Source organism: Falco punctatus (genome assembly GCF_963210335.1).
Source record: "Falco punctatus genome assembly, chromosome: 9".
Lineage (NCBI taxonomy): Eukaryota > Metazoa > Chordata > Aves > Falconiformes > Falconidae > Falco > Falco punctatus.
In genome coordinates this window covers 18,901,438-18,918,308 of record NC_137589.1, presented here as the reverse complement: position 1 = coordinate 18,918,308, position 16,871 = coordinate 18,901,438, and the positions used below count along the sequence as shown (strand labels likewise).

The following is a 16,871-nucleotide window of genomic DNA, read 5'->3' as shown; positions in this document are numbered from 1 at the left end:
AGTCACCCACCCGCCCATGGGCAGCACTGGGAGGCAGAGCCCAGCTGTGGCATGCCACCACACCGCCCAGCCCAGCCTGTGGTGTGCCTCACCAGGGGCAAAGTCAAGCTTTCTTGCAAAGCTCACAAATAACTGCCTCACTCACAGCTGCTTCCCAGGATTAAGGGATCCACGGTCGATCTCTCGATCAAACTCGGTCCTGATGTCTTCTAGCGAGCCATCATCTCCAAAAGCTCCCCACTCCGTGTTAATGCACATCCTGCCCTCGTCCCCTTCCACCAGGTCAATGTGCCGCATCTCCTCCATGTAACAGGCGTTGGTGCCAGTGCCTTTAGGGAAAGGACATCAGAAGGTGCTAACCAAACAGGCCAGGCAAAGGGAGAAAAGCCACATGCATGCTGCAGCAGCAATGTGCGTTACCAATGATCAAGCCAACTTCACAACGCTGGTCATCAAAACCACAGGTCATCATCGTCCCGACGGTGTCATTCACAACAGCCATGATATCTGCGTCATAGTCCTGATGGAGGAACAAAACGTTACTCGGACCGTATGGCTTCTCTGGAAAACGGGTTTGTGTTTATCACCAGTTTGCTTATATCAACTAATTTCACGAGGAATAGGAGACAAATAATTTGTCTGAATACCACAGCTTATCTTTTTAAATATCACCTGTTCTGTCTGCCAGTTCCCTATCCCACGTACCCAAGAAGACAATGACAGCAGACTAATGCACCAAGCAGACAATAAAAGAGCAGCGGTGTAGTTCTAGAGAGCAAAGACCTGCTCTCACATAAGAACCCCTAGGCAGGAAAGAAAAGGGAGGGAGGGAGGGAGGAACTCTGGAGTTAAACATCATGGAGTAATTTGATGTAGTTGTTTGAGAAGTCAATCTGGAAAATATCCCCAAGTTACTTATTTCTGATAGAATTCACTTAAAACATCTAGTTTTATTTCAAGTGAAGGTTTCAGTACAAAAATATAAGCAAATAATGCAATTAAATAGGCTGTTCAAATGACATGTACTCATTCCTTTCCAGCTTCTTCAGCGTGTTATTCTACCTGATACCAATTCTCATGACAGTAACTGACTACAGTAACATTGTTCAGCGACAGTAAAACTCAGGTTTGCTTAAGAGTCCACAACTGCCCAAGTACTGCCCTGTTTCTGATGAATTTGGATGCCGAGTAATCAGCATATCTCCTGGCTGCAAGCATTACAGAAACCCAAATTAATTCTATTTCACACTCAGTGCCTTTTTATTTGTTTAAATCAGCAACCTGGTCACCTTCACCCTCTATAAAAATCAGCAGTGAGAAACTGCAGGGAGCAACACAGCTCACCACGCCTGAAATCCCCCTCTCTCCTACTCTGCTTCTCTCCTGCTCCCAAGCAAGGCGGCTGCAAAACCCAGCTGAGCCCAGGCCACGAGAGGCAGTTTCTCAGGAACAGGATGCGTCAGTATCCCTGAAAAACTGTGGCACTGACACACGGCGCCTTCTCAGTTTTTGGAGAGCAATAAAATTGCTGAAGGACGCCGGCAACAAACCACAACATAGTAACTCAGTTCTGTGCTATGAGGAAAATCACAGCTTCCACACAGCGGCTCGGACATCACTCCATTTTCCCAGCCAGCGGCCAAACTGCACATCTTCACGCAAGAAAGCAGAACCGCACCATCACTCAGATCGCGTGCTCTGCTCAAGTCAGTGATGTGAAGGGTGGTCCCTGGCAAAGAAATGCCAGTTTGCTGCGATACAGAGTTGAAAAAAGGATGAAGTACAATTTACCCCACGTTTCTTGATGGCCCTGTTAAGCAGCTTCACGACATCTGCTCCCTCCACTCCGCTTGCTTTGAAACGCTTCGTCCAGGTTATCAGAATACCCTGACAAAACAAGAGAGCAACATTCAACACGATGCCACCATAAAACACAAATGGATGAGTTTTTTTTTCCTTAAAACCAAGATTTTCTACTTCAAAAGATCTTCAGGTCTCTTTTCTTACATGACCTAACAACCCAGCCTGAGACAACTGGCGGTCTTTGATTCTCGTGACAGTAAGCTGAGAGATGGAAAATTGTTTTCCCCTCCCTTGCTAGAAAATGGTTTGTTTGCGGTTTGTATTTTCAGCCCACTCTTCTCCCTGTTACTCCTCGACAGTTTTTCTTGGAAAACCATTTAATCCTTTTGGGCCATGGAAATCGACTGCTTTCAGAAAAAGCTGACTGTGCAGGACTGACTGTAGAGAAGGGAGGTGATGTTTTTATGTCCAGGACTCAGCTGCAGCAGGGATCAGACTGCCGCACATTTGCTGTCTAGAGTCCCAGTTATCTGGGCTTGTTTCACTGTGGGATCACATCTATGGGTTGAGGCAAACAGAAATACTGGAATGTAGCAATGTATGTCCCTAACTTACAGCATGGATCACAAAGGGAAACCTGGGATCAAATTCCTTTTCTGCAAACTGTCATAAAAAGCCTGCAAATCTCCTAAGGTAATGACTACATCTGGTTTTTTTCTATTTAGATAACACCTAGCTGATTCAGAGCAATCAGTATACAAGTAAATAATAAAAAAAGAAAAAAAAAGACCATTGACAGTAGTCAACAGGAAAGATGACTCAAATCAGCTCAGCTTTTCATACCCACCACAATATTCACATCTGTCCTGGTTTCAGCTGGGATAGAGCTAATTTTCTTCTTGGTAGCTGGTGCAGTGCTGTGTTTTGGACTTGGTTCAGCAGACTTGGAAAACAATGTTGATGGCATGCTGATGGTTTCGCTGTTGCTAAGTAATGTTTATACTAAGTCAAGGACAAGCTTCTCAGGCCCTGCCAGCGAGAGGGCTGGAGGGGCACAGGAAATTGGGAGGGGACACAGCCAGGACAGCTCACCCGAACTGGCCAAAGGGATGTTCCATACCACGGAATGTCATGCTGAGTGTATAAGCTGGGGGAAGAAGGAAGGGGGGGACGTTCAGAGTTACGGCATTTGTCTTCCCAAGGCACCGTTACACGTGATGGAGCCCGGCTTCCCTGGGGATGGCTGAGCACCTGCCTGCCCATGGGCAGCGGTGAATGAATTCCTTGCTCTGCTTTGCTTGCGTGTGCAGCTTTTGCTTTACCTGTTAAACTGTCTTTATCTCAGCCCACCAGTTTTCTCACTTTTACTCTTCCGATTCTCTCCCCATCCCACTGTGGGGGAGTGAGCGAGCTGCTGCGTGGTGGTTGCCAGCCAGGGTTAAACCATGACAACATCTATCACAACTAAGGTCCAAAGAAGCTAAAAAACAGAAAAGTTGAAGCCTATAGGCACAAGCAGACATTGCCCAGGTGTACATTTGCCCATACCTCAGCTTAAAAGAAGTCAACCACATTTTGTGTACATTCACACTCCCAGCTGGGATAGCTACAGGGGACAGAGAGGTCAGGGCTGCTCTTTCCAGACCAGGAGCTATCTTCCACCACTAAACCACAAACTCGGTTTGCCTATGTTTTCCCACTGTGCTGCCCTCAGCATCACTTAGAAACCCAGCAAAGCTGTGGGCAAAGCCCACCTTGCGGGCACAGCTTTAATGGGCAAAGGGGCCCCTTGTTCCACAAAACTTTTATCGTTCAGGAAACTGGTCAAACCACACCGGCAAGGAGCAGCTCCTCTCAGTGCGACTGACTGCTGTGCTGGAAGCATTTTTTGCTTCCCTAGCAAGGCCCTGGCAGCAGGGAGGAGCCCTTGGAGTACAGCAGGGTTGAGTGGGACCCAACCGTGTGGTGCTACCTTGTCACCCTCGGAGAAACCAGGGACCACACTGCTTCCTTCTGCTCACCAAGCACAAGAAAACAGCACTCAGGCAAGCACAGCCTCACAGAAGCAGCAATGCAGGAACAAATCTGGCCCCCAGAATCAAGAAAAACATATTTTTCAAACACCCCAAATATCACAAAACCTCTCAGTTTGGTTTTTGGTTTTGGTTGTTGGTTATTTTTTATTAAAAGACACACTCCCTTGTCTCTTACTGTCCTCCTCCACCCCTGCCACTGCTCATCTCCAAGTCTCTACAGGTGTCTCCAAGCCATCCCACATGCTAGCTGCCTGCCCCTGCCCCACACAAGCATGACTTCACCCCAGATGGCTTGAGCAAACCAGCCCACAAACAAATGCTTTTCATCATGCAGCTAAACAAATTTTCTCAAGGGCAACCAACTTCACAGCCACATCCCCAGCACGACTCTGCTGCGGTCAGGAGCCTGAACCTTACCATGCACCACGGCCAGACTGGAGAGCTGCACCAAAATCAGCTCCCCTCTTCCGAACTGAGGCAGGAGCAGGCAGCTCGCTGTTTTAACTACATGCAGGCCCTATGCTAGTAAGCACCCTTGGTTTGAACTCACAGCATCGCTCAAGGAGTATGAAATGTAATAAAAATCGTGCCTCACCCGGTCCTCCTCAGCACCAACATCTGGGGAGCTGTTGCACCAGGCTAACCTAGAGACCTGCAAGCTAGAAAAGCAGGTCATGCTTTAACAGTGCAACCTCTTAGCGTTTTGTGCGGATTTCATTTTCCTGCATTAATTTGCTACACTGTTGCCATAGCAATGCTGTACCAGGAGGCTGCTGAGTCATTTGTGACATCATGTGCAAAAGGAGGAAAATATCGTAGCATCCTTGTCACGGGAATCTCATCAGTCACTTCCTACAATGCTGGTTATTCCCATCCCTTTTCCAAGCACGTTGCTGCCAGGTGGCCTGCCCGACTGCCCTTCAGTGCTGAGCACCCAGTCGGTGGCAGAGCTCAGCACTGCGGCTCAAGAGGGAGACCCTGATCTGGATTGGTGTGTGCACTTGCCAAGTTCAGCAAAATCTGAGCAAACACTGCTGGGCTGGGTCCTTCCCAGTTACACCCCATGGAGAGGTGAAAACGGCTGCACAGGACAGGAAAAGCTGCTACTGTGTTTACACAGTGAACCAGGAATACTAAGGAGCTCATGCAGAGGCAGTACATCTCTTCGTCATCTGTTAACCAGCTCTTCCAGACAGAAACAAAAACACAAACATGAAGCCTGACAGTGAAATGTAACACTCCCTTATCCCGAAAATGAGACCTGTCTGGGATACTGCTTTCACAGCAGTGTTTTAATAACATGGTAGCTCTTCTGCGTATTAAGAAAATTGGGAAATCTTCTTACCTCATCTAGCTTAGATTGTCGACAAGGGAAAGAAAATGTAAACCCAACTGGTAATTTCTTGTCCTTGATTTGTTGTTTCTCCATGAAGTCTCCCAAGCATTCAGCAACATGATCAAAAAGCTATAAGAAAAGTATAAAACCACCGTGACTAGAGATACAGTTTCAGGGAGAAAATATTTCAAACTGCATATGAAAACCGTACTGGGTGAGGGGAAAGGGGAAAACATCTACTCCAATTTTTTAAAGATGTGTAAATGACATAGCTATGAAAATAACTGTCAGGCAGTGTATATTAACACCTTAATAATTAATAAATTATGAAATACATTGTCCTTTTATGCACCTAATTCTGCATGGCATCTCTTACCCCCATACAAAAATGCGTTTCCTGAAACAAGGGGCACGTGGCTTTCGAGCCTGCTGTTACCCTTTCAATAACAGGAAGAAGCATCTCAAAAGAACATTTGGGATCCAGTCCCACAGGAGGTTGAGCAATTTTACATCTGCTTCACTCCAGTATTGCTGAGACCAGAGAACCCAGCACTTTGCAGGAGCCACCCAAAAGGCCATCATCTCTCAAATCCATTCCTAAAGCACACAGCAAACAAACAAAAAGGAAACACTGGGGATTTGTCTGAATTTTTTACGTGCTCTGAGAAACAACCTGAAATGGGAACATTTTCTGCATTTTTTTAAATGCTGAACTATGTAAGCAGCCTGCACTAGGCTTGCAGGTACCAATTCCCACCCAGATGCCTCGATGGCACCCTGTGACAATAGCACTATGGGTCCCTATCAGCCAGATGTGCCAGGGAGCATGTAGGCGTAAAGGTGAGGGATGTCTCTCACACCAAGCTATTTGGAAAGCCCCTCGGGTGGATTGCAACACTCAAAGCTGAAATCAAGCCCTAGCAACTGAAGCAACTGCAATGCACATCTGTATCTACCAGTACCAAAAAGTCAGACATGCCTTGAACTGACCCCTACCACAAATGGATGTCAAACTGCTAACAAGTCACCGTCTGCCCCAGAAGATAACTGTGCTTCACGTTTAAATTCCCTGAAAAAAAAACCCTAAACCCAACCCTATCTGCAGCACTGGTGGGACAAGGCCAGGTAAACTGTCCAGAGGATTGGGGATAATTGGAACGGAGTACAAAAAGATAGCTGCTGGTTGCAATTAGCCTGTGCAGCTTTATTCAGTACAATTTACAGAATCTCAGAGAGATGGGAAAGCACTACAACAAGCTGCAGCAAATGCAAAAACCGAAGAGGAATATTTTGCCATTTGAAGCGGGTCAAGAAGCGGTCTGTGTAACGTTACAATTTAACAGAGCACCTTAAACACATTCCTAAAATGAGGTCAGATTTGATTAAGCAGAAGCACAGTAGTTTTCCAGGGAAAAAATTGTCCTGAGAAAATCAAGGACATTTCACCCAGTAGATGCAGTGAAATGGTATGGGAAAAGCAATGTATGGTGTTGCACTTCTGTAAGACTATTTTCAGCTGTCCATACGAGTGAGAGAAAGAGGAGTTATGAAAAGAACTATAGTTAAATAATAAAATATGACAAGTTCTCCAGGAGAAAGACAGACATAGCAGGAGTGTATGTTTTTATTATGCTTTGCATCTAAAAGTATCTTGCTAAATACTCAATCCTACTAAACTTTCCGATGCTCCCAGGATTACAAATGATAACCAGGGGCCAACCGCAAACCCGCCAGGAATTCAGAGAGCAGGAAGCAAAAATATTGACTGTGGATTTTGCTACAAAAATTCCTCTCATGCAATGAGCCACGACTGCACGGAGAAGAGACAGGACCCGCTTTGTAAGTCCAACTGCAAAAGATCCCTGGGCATTCCCAATGCACTCAGGGAAGTCCATGTACCTGCCAGTGTCTGGTGCACAACCCGCTGAAGCTCGCCTCCACGGGTTAGCGCGCACGCTTGTGGCAAGCGATGCACCACGAGTCATCAGGGCTCGGGGCTGGCGGCAGGGCACGCGAGCATAACCCATGCCGCAGCCTGCACGGGCAGATGTGGTTAACTATTAGCCACATTCCCGACACTACAGAGCACTGTCTAGTCAGTAATGCACGGTCTGGCTGTGCTACTGTTTCCAGTAAAGCACAGAGGGAAGGCGCTGCTCAACAGGAGAAAGAAAGAGGCAGGCATTTGTTAATTTTGATACCATTGACTGTCGTAAGATTTTTTCCTAAGGTGACTTGAGTAAGCATCTGTATGAGTCCGCGCTCATCTTAACATCCAAACCTTACGAATGCCAAACAACTCTGACAGGACAGTAAAGGCAACATTACAAAGTTCCTGTTGGTTTATTTAAAGTAAGGCAGACTGAGGAAAAATCCAAATTCCCATCCATCCACAGGTATGCAGTAGGGAACAGCGTAAGCCCAGTATTTTATCAAATGTCAAAGAGATTGACAGAGCGAATGCCACAGCCAAGAGGAAAGGACCAGTCAGATTTTACACCTGTATTGACCTGAAGCAATAAAACCACGAGATGCTGAGCAATGTGGTATCAGGCTTCATTACTTCCTTTGGCCATGAAGTTGCCTGCTCAGGTTGGGCTCCAAGAAGTCTCCACAAGGATGCATTTGGCTGGCAGCCAGTAAACTTTGGCAAACAGCTGAAGATCCGAGCTCAAGCTCAAGCCCCTGAACAGGGAAGAACTTAAGGAGCAAGGAAACCACAGTTTCAAATCAGGAGAACAGTCATAAATGCACAACCTACCTCCAGCAGCGACGGAACACAAAAAGCAACACCGAAGTCAAGCCTCAGGCACGCTCCCATTTGCTGAGTTCACACAGAAGACAGGTTTCTTACAAATTTTAGACCTGCTATTACACTGCTGAAGTCAATGAGAGTTTTGTCCTTGACTTTGACAGGGAACTGTCTCTGACTGGCAAAGCTGTCAGCCCATGCCTGACAGATGGGCAAAAAATAGAAGTTTGAATGCAACGAAGTAGAAAATATCACAACGAACTGTGCTAGTGAGGCATGAAGCCATAAATTGCAATCCTTTCAATAAGCTGATTATATATTAGGCTTTAAGACTATAACTCACTGAAGTTAATGACACGGCTTGCTGAAAAACACGTTAGTAGCCTACCCCTCACGGGCAGTTCCGTCCAAGTATTCCACTAATCTGGCTCAGAGATTTCAGAGAACCTCTGCCTTACAGGTCACTCGTAAGCACCAAATCATCACCTGCCTGCGTGCCTCCTGGGCATCTGCCACGCTGCTCCGCGAAGCCTCACAGCAAGCGTTTTAGTCATGGCTGGTTACAGTCACGGGACAACTCCAAGCCTGGATGCAATTCTAATGATGCTTCCAGTTCCCCTTTTCTTTTCCTGGTACTGGAAGCAACTGTCCCCCCAGGGTCAGCGGAAGCCTTGCTCGCCTCTCTTTCAGCTTAAAAGCCATGACAAAACCTATCCGTCTGAGCTCCACGTTGCTGGTTCCCAACAGCCAAATGACCTCAGGATTTGTAAAAATTAAAATGTAAGCACGACAAAGCCATGGAAAGAATGCAGACCTGGCACCTCCTTTTCTAGCTTCTCCTTACCACCCTTACTGCATCTCTACCAAGTCTCACTGTAGTCAGCCCGCTTTGCCCCCCTAGGACAGACACTTGCCCCCAGGTGTGCGGGCAGCCCTGCTGCTTGTCCATCTCCAGCTCCCAACACCTCTTGATGGACAAGCAACCCCGCACGCCAAACCTGCCTCCAGGCAGCCCACCTGAATTCCCTGCCTCCACCAGCGACAGGCATCTCAGCCCAGCCCCTCCCCTCCCCCCCGCAACTGGTCTGTGGGAAAGCCACTGCATGACCTTTTAGTCACGTAACAAAGTAATAACATTAGGAAAAGTCTTTAGAATAAAAAAAATTAGTGCTGTGGTTCAGACAGCACAGCAATGCCTATATCAGTGTCACTTACAAGCCATAATTGCTGTCTTACAATCACTATTGCATAAGACTGCAGGAGCAGTTATTAGACACATACATCAAGGTGACTTCAGAAAATATATTAAGGATAGAAATGCTGTTTGCATGATTTTTCTTCTTTTCCCTCTGCTGTTTGTTCTTCTGAAACAAGCTATAAGTTTTCTGCAGGTCTCATGCTCCTGAATAGCACCTCATTCTAGTAAGACTTGTTGTTTCCAACAATGAAAATTACCTGTTTCGTCTTACACTGACAGGGAGACAAATCTGTCAGTAAAACATTCATTGTAATCCACTTCCTGATCATAAAAAGAAAATAAATTCTTCCGAAGAACCCCATCTGAAATCCAAGTAAATGAATCCAAACATTTTCTACTCTTGCAACAAGGGGGACTAAAAAAAATCCCAACATTTATTCAGCAAAAATTAAGTTGAAGTTGTGCCAAAACATTCTATCAGCTTCCTCTAATTTTTCTAATGTACTTTTCACCAATGGCGAGTTGCTCAGACTGCCAGGACAGATACGTGGCTGTCATGGGTATTTCTATCCTTCATCTAACATTACAGCTGCAGGGTTGGTCACGCTCATTGCTTATAAAGATGAAGCTGTTTTCCTGCTCTCCATTCCTACCTGTGTAAAGTAACTTTATTATAAAATCAGAATTTTTATTTCTAAACTATTTTTTACCTAACTCAGCCAAAGGTCTCCCACACAATGACAGCAGATTTGCAGCACCCATGCACGCCCCATTAAACTAACTACTGCTTATTTATTTTCATGTATCAACAAAGAGCTGTAGTCAAGTCTGCACACTGTAGGTGCAACTGTTAAGATGCTAAGGTCATTCTTGTGGTGTTTTTCTAAAATGGCAGTGTGAAAGCAGCTAATATTTAAGGAGACGTCCTAAGGAAGAGGTTCTTACCCGTGTTCCGCTGCCATGCATGATATCTTCAGGTGTATTATAAATTTCACTTTCCATTTGTACCGTCTGCTTTTTTTCATGCGATACCTTCACCCGCAGAATTCGGAAATAAGAACCACCGAGATCCAGTGCAATGAAATCTCCTTTCTCTATGTGGAAAATAAGACATAAGTGATTAAAAATTGTATGCAACACAAATCTGGGAAACATCAAGTTTGGCTAAGTATAACACACAGGCAAATAAATGTCCAGTGCCTACGGCAAGGAAGTTTTAGCTGCAGGGTGTCCACTTGAAGCATCAACCCAGTTCCCTACAATTTAACATGAAGTTGGTGCAATGGCAATGCCAACCACCATTGATACACAGGCAACTGCAATGAGGGTTTCTCCAAAAGGAATGGACTAACAGCGGAGAGTCTGCATCCAGATCTCATGATGAATCTGGCAAGAGCAAAGATCTCAGCAGAAAGCCAAAAAGACGTTGAAAACAGAGACAGTAAAATGAAGGGATGCCAGGGGATGCCAGATCACTGATGAGAGTCTTTTGCTGTAAACGTATGCGTGACATTTTGGAAAGTAACAGTAAATGGTGGCTGGATTCTGCACTACTCTAAAATCAATCAACAGACTACACAGAGAAGTGGTTAAAGCAGGAACCCCTTATTTCATGCTTGGAAGCTGAGATTCACTGCAAACTGCAGTCAGATAACAGAAGTCAGAAAAATGTCAGTTTGAAAAATCATGGGGCAGCCCTGCACTGCTGCAAGAGTTATTCAGAAGTTGTGATTGCGTGCACAGAGCTCCCAAATACCTCCCCAGGAGCCAGGGAAAGAGTTAGGATACCTCCATCTCCCTCTGTGGTGGAGAGGGATTTGGATTTCAAAGGTGTGAAGCCAAATTCATCGTGCCCCCACCTCCACAGACCTCAGGGTGTAATTCAGGCAACAGAGATGCATGGTCTGGCTGTCTGAAGAATGACACTTTCAGCACACCTTGGAGAGCAAGGCAAACACATCTGACTGAACCGCTTGTGCTATCTTGGCTTATCAAAGAGGGAGCAAACAAAGACAGCAATTGTTAAAGCCTGCAAAAAAGATAGTATCTAGGTAAGTAGTGTGCACAACTTATCACACAGGAGTGTGTGTCCAGGCTGCAGTTAATCACTGAGGCTCTTTGCAAGCATTTGAATCTGTGCATAGCATCCCTGGGCTCACCGAGGCTGCTCAGAGGGTGAGGAAACTGAGCACAGTGCTTTTTCATCCTGGTTTCCTCATCAGTTTGTACTTTTCTGCAGCGTCAGAAGTGCCCCATGCTGTGGCAGGATGAGTTGCCTCCCCCACATCCTGCACCACTGGTGCGTATTGCCAGTCCCGCCCTGCAGCACTCTTTGGCCTCATTCTGCCTTCCAACTTTAACCTATGACTTTGGGAAATGCCATTCCCAACATCACTGTTTTTCCATTTCTACCTAAATTCAACGTGGAAAGACTTCTAGCAGGTGGGAAGACCAGTACATTTTGATGCACTACCTCAGACTTTGACTCAGCTCTCAGAGCCTTCTGACCCCACACTGTCACCAAAATATCAGATATGCAACTTATCCATGAGGATTTCCAGACCAGACTGCCTCTGAGATTACTCTGCCCTATCTCAGATCAAAACCTCTGAAGTCTGGCTTAGTGAGCTGCTCCTCACCATCACCCATGCACCTCCAGGAGCCCCATTCCACTGAGCAAAGCCAATGAGCTGGAAGAGGCATCCCTGAGGGCAAGACCTCTAGCAGGAACAGCCAAAGAGAGGCAAAGACACTGCAAAACCCCTTACCATTTTCCAAGGTTGCAGTGTAATACAGAAACAAAACACCGTCATGCAAGAAACCACAATGAACAGTAAGCTCAGTACACAAAAACACAGCAAATCGAGAGCAGGAGCCCACAGCCCCTAGTAATCCTCCTAATTTTGCCACATCGCAATGTAACTTTTCCTTCTTGCTGCTTTAGACAATGGGCAAACTCAAGAGTTTGCCAAAATACAGGTCTTGCAGGACTTCCCTATCTGTTCCTGAACAGCGTGGCTTTAAACATCACTTTGCTCCAATATGAATGTCATTTAAAATGTAAACGCATCCAAACTGTAGATGCAGTTCCCTTTAACGGGTCCACCGAAACAAATTCAGTAACTCAGAACCACCACCACCCAGCAAGACCAGAACTCAAACATTTACCACAAGTGTCTCATTAGGTCAAATACCCAAATAAGCTTTATCATATGAGTATCATTTGTTGAATGCAAGCCATTACCTCCAATAAATAATGGAAAAATCAACACTGGACCAGATGGCCCTTTTTCAAGCCTAAATGCACCTTAGTATGTACCTCAAACAAATACTGCACTTCAGAAATATCTTCCCTGGCAGTAAATGAACAGATCAGCCTTGGAACACCAAGGTGCAATCAAACCTGTTGTAAATTTCTTTAGGAAGATTCTTTGAAAGTATTTTGAATTAGCTTGAGGTACTGTTCTGGGCACTCAGGGCAAAAAACCCCTTCTGGGTTTTGTAGATTAAGCAACTCAGAATGAAGCAAAAAACACTGCTAACACCAACATCTCCAGAGTCTCCAAAATTATTACTCAAAAGCTCCTTGTTAATGAAGTACACAAGCATAGATCTGAAACTAAACAGCAGTATTTTTCTGAATAGTCAGCTCTCATAATAATAATCAGACTCTCAGAGGAAAGAGCTTACAAGGCAGTAATTAGAGACGGGCCAGAGAAAAGGGCAGGCTTTCAGCCTCTGGCTTTTACGGAGGGACAGCTGAAGGTAGAAATTGCCATCGGCTGGGAGCTGAACCCATGCTTTGGGCACAGCGACACGGATACATCCGCGAGGGCCCCGCAGAGCCTGCTGGAGGAGGAGGGCTCCGTGCCTGCCCTGGCTGCCCATGTGCGATGGCTGAGCCAGGCGTGACAGGCACATGCAGGTGAGTCAGGGAAAGAGATGCCATGACACCCACCCACCGCAAATACTGCTCATAGCTGGGGTCAGAGCATGCCCGTTCTGGGAAATAATGGAACCGTTTCGCCCGCATTTCTAACAGCTATCCGAAGACACGCTTGCAACCTGCATATACAGGTTTCTATCACGTTATACAGAAATTGTCTGGAGCAAAGCACTGCCTTGCTCTAATCCATGCTGCAAAGACACTGCCCACAGCATGCCTGTCCCAGAGAGGCTGGCAGGAGCCAAACGGACATAGGATCAAGAACTGAGCACCCTGTACACAACACATGAGGTTGCTTTTTTAAGTAGGTGTGTAATACATGATCTGCAATGAATGAATGCCTTGACATACAGATACACTTAGGCTCAGCCAGGGCTACCCACTGCTCTGGCTCGTGCTTGGTCTCAGCAGCACTCAGCTATCTCCTGCACCTCTCCTGGCCAGGCACAGATCCCCTTTTCTCTGTCCCATATAGCATCTCAAGTTCTCCCCGGTTTGTGCCATGGAACAATTTGCAAAACTATCTGACTCACCGCAAGCAGCTTAGATTCACTAACGCGCAGTGCCTGACGGAGCAGGGCACTGGGGACATGCCTGTATTCAACTGAACTCAAGCGCACACGAAGGAAAAAGCAGGGATTTCAGAGTTGGTAAACATGCTGGGATTCCACGCAAAAGCCTTCAGGTCACCTCAGCTGCAAATCCTTAGAGCAACCCCTGTCTGTCACCCAGCTCTGTGTGGCAGCTTCTGGCTTTCTCAACAGGCTGCGAATTTCAACGCAGCATTTCAGCCTAATAGCCAGCAGCGCTAAATTAAGGGAAATGCAGGGTTCAAGTTTGTTGAATCCTTTGGGATTTTTTTAGAGAGAGAATCACGTTTCAACTAAAAAGCTTAAGGTGGCAGAAAGCAACAGCGAAGCAGAACTATCAAAGATTTCCACCTGTCAGACAGTGTCAAGTAACACAAAGCACCAGGCTTCGTGTTCTTTCATCCAATAAATTCTTGATTTAAACTTTAAAAAAAGCCTCAAAACAGGTAACCGTGTTATACAGTTCTTGCAGCTGTGCAATTTCTGCACACAGGGACATAATTTGTGGTAGTCACCAAACTACAGTTAACCAACTCATGCTACATGAGAAGGAAATCCAGTGTTACCGCTAAATAATAAACACTACTATATACTGTTTACAAATAGATTTATAGACTCTATGTATAGTATTCATTTTTTTTTGTAAACACTGAAATAAGTAATAGGGGCAATCTTGGTCTCAAATACCAACACAACATTTTTGGTTTCTGATAGCAATTTGTGCCACTTTCATTAGGTACAGTGAGCACAGAAAACCCAGGTCCTGTATCTGGATGGAAGAAGCTCAGTACACCAGAGCAGCAGCTTTGGAGCCGCACACTGCAGCCTCCTTGAGTTCTGCAAGTTTTCCCCTAAGACAGTCTCCAAGAGGTAGCTACAGAAAGTAAAATGAATGCCAGGAAACTCAAATTCAGCATATAAGGGTTCACACTTCCACTGGGGAAAAAACAAGACGAGACGTTGAGTCAAATAGCAAATGACTAAAAGCCACTGTCTTTGTTAAGACCCTAGATCACATGAGTGCGAATTGCATATATCAAAAATCTTCCTATGTGAAGTATTGATTGTTGGCAGACAAAAATCAGTGCAAATGTACTGGCTATTAGTGGATTGATTGCTAAGAAGGGCTCTTCTATTGGCATAAAAATGGGTTTGATGCAGGAATCACAAAAACCTCCAGCATCTGTGGGAACAGACCTGCACGGAGGGGAAGCTGTCTTCAAAACGTTGTCTGAACTTGCCAGACAGCAAATTGCTTTTGTTCTTGGTAGCATATTGGTGTATTTCTAGCATGTTTCCCATGAAGCACACTGTGTTTAATATGGAAAACAAATGCTCAACTCCTTACCTGAACCATCAGGAATGGACCTCACAAACGTAGGAAGCATCTTCACTGCAGCCGTTGGATTAAAATCTCTGGAGAGGCCATTTTTCATCTCTCTCCTGAAGCGAGCCATAACGTCTATCAGCGTTTCGTCAGAGAGCCGCATGGCGTAAAGGTATTTATCAATCTGGGGAAAAAAGACAAACACCACCACAGAGTGAAAGACCCACCCTGAGGTGCCGAGGTGGGGCTATACCTCTCTTTGATTGCAAGAACAGCGTATAGCCCCAGCTTGGCCCTGGGATTCTGGCCAAGCTGACAACACAGCCACGCACCGTGCTTTGTCTTTTGACTCAAAATCAAGGAAATGTGCAAGCGCTAGGGAACAACATGAGCTGAAGCCCACCCCATCCTACTGCTTTTCAAAGGCAAGACCCAGTCCCACATCACTCCATCTCCTCTTTTCCACCGTTCACCCACAGCCTCACCCCCACTATCTCCAGCCCTCACCCCACTTCTCAGCTCTCCTGACTGTCCATGAGCTGAACAGCTGAAGCTAAAAATCCCGCTTTTAGCACCTTGTCCCAGCTGGGGTGATGTGGGTGTCACGGCAGTCCACAGACGCACCTTGTATTTAAAGCTTTTCATTGCAAAGGACTTGCCACAGCAGTTTCAGGGCTACGTCCCAGGCTGAGAAATTACTTCTGTGTAGCAGACCATTTTCCCTATCCCACTCCAAAGATATCACAGCCAGAGGTAGGAGAGGCAGGACTTGGCTGTGGGCAGGTAGTGTCTTCCTCCTCAAGACAAAACATCAGATTAAAAGTTGTTGACTTCTCCTGTGTGGCTACCCAAGACAGGAACTTTCCTTACCTCCCTGGAAAAAGGAGGTGGTTCCAGTTTTCCAATAATACTGCTTTCCATAATAGTATACCTGTCTTCAGCATGAGGAAGATTAAGAGATGCTTTGATGTCTCAAGAATACAGCTTGGCCTTGGGGGGTTCTTGCTAAGCGCTAAACCCACCCCTTTTACCTCAGCCGCCAGTCTGTTCTTGCCTTGTTTCATTATGTGCCTTGGAAATTTGGTTCTGCAAACAGCTCAGACCGAAGCCACACCTTGGGGATCACTTTTGCTTGCAGGTTAGCAGGACCATCAAAACAAAACCCTGCCCATGTTTTCCGTCTTCAGCAAAACTGGAAAAGCCACTTCATTTTAAACCCCAGGCCATCTCTGTGTCAAGACTCTCTACGTCTCCTTCACTGCTCTGGAAGCCTTGAGAGCAACTCGTCTCTCAGCTGGCATCAGGTCTTACAGTACCAATGCCACAATAAAACACCCCACCTGAAACGTATACATGCAAGTGCTCCATGTTTTGGGGACTTTGAGACAGTAAGCGATGAATAATGCCATTTGCAAAGGAAAAGCAGATAATCAAAATGTAATTAAACCCTGAACTGACTGTAAACGCAGCGCCCATTTAATTGCTCCTGCAGAAAGTACTTCTGCTCCACATAGTCAAGGTCTGCACCAAAGATAGCGTAATTCCCCAAGCCAGACACCCTCCCACCGTGACCAAGCATTTACACAGATGAGGGAGGAAGGCACAGACAGTGCTGCTAGGCGCAGCGAGCTGGCCTGATCCTGAACCACAGGGCTGGGGGCCAGGCAAGCCTGAATCACGGGGGGTCACAGCCAAAGGCTGCACAAACTGTTAAGTGTTCGGTGCCACTGCTTGCAGAGGAAGAGCAAACCAGTCATCGAATAGATGCTAAGGGGAAGTTCCAGTGCAACATGAAATAATACCATGCATTTGCTCCACAAACTGGTGAAGTGATAGCGCAGGCATATTTCTCTATAACAGAGGCCAAACACAAGACCCCAGGC

The 16,871-nt window shown here is 46.0% G+C and overlaps 1 protein-coding gene across 2 annotated transcripts in view; it reads right to left on the bottom strand.

The window, feature by feature from the left end:
* LOC308069271 (hexokinase-1) overlaps positions 1–16,871 on the bottom strand; it is a 46,859-nt gene that overhangs the window by 17,100 nt on the left and 12,888 nt on the right. For both annotated transcript variants that reach the window (XM_080401305.1, XM_080401306.1), the window contains exons 2-7: positions 15,010–15,172; positions 10,071–10,219; positions 5,185–5,304; positions 1,792–1,887; positions 421–520; positions 146–329 (exon numbers count right to left, since the gene is read on the bottom strand). In XM_080401305.1, the coding sequence (XP_080257431.1) occupies positions 146–329; positions 421–520; positions 1,792–1,887; positions 5,185–5,304; positions 10,071–10,219; positions 15,010–15,151 (791 nt within the window). In that variant the 5' untranslated portion in view covers positions 15,152–15,172. The remainder of the gene's footprint in view (positions 1–145; positions 330–420; positions 521–1,791; positions 1,888–5,184; positions 5,305–10,070; positions 10,220–15,009; positions 15,173–16,871) is intronic.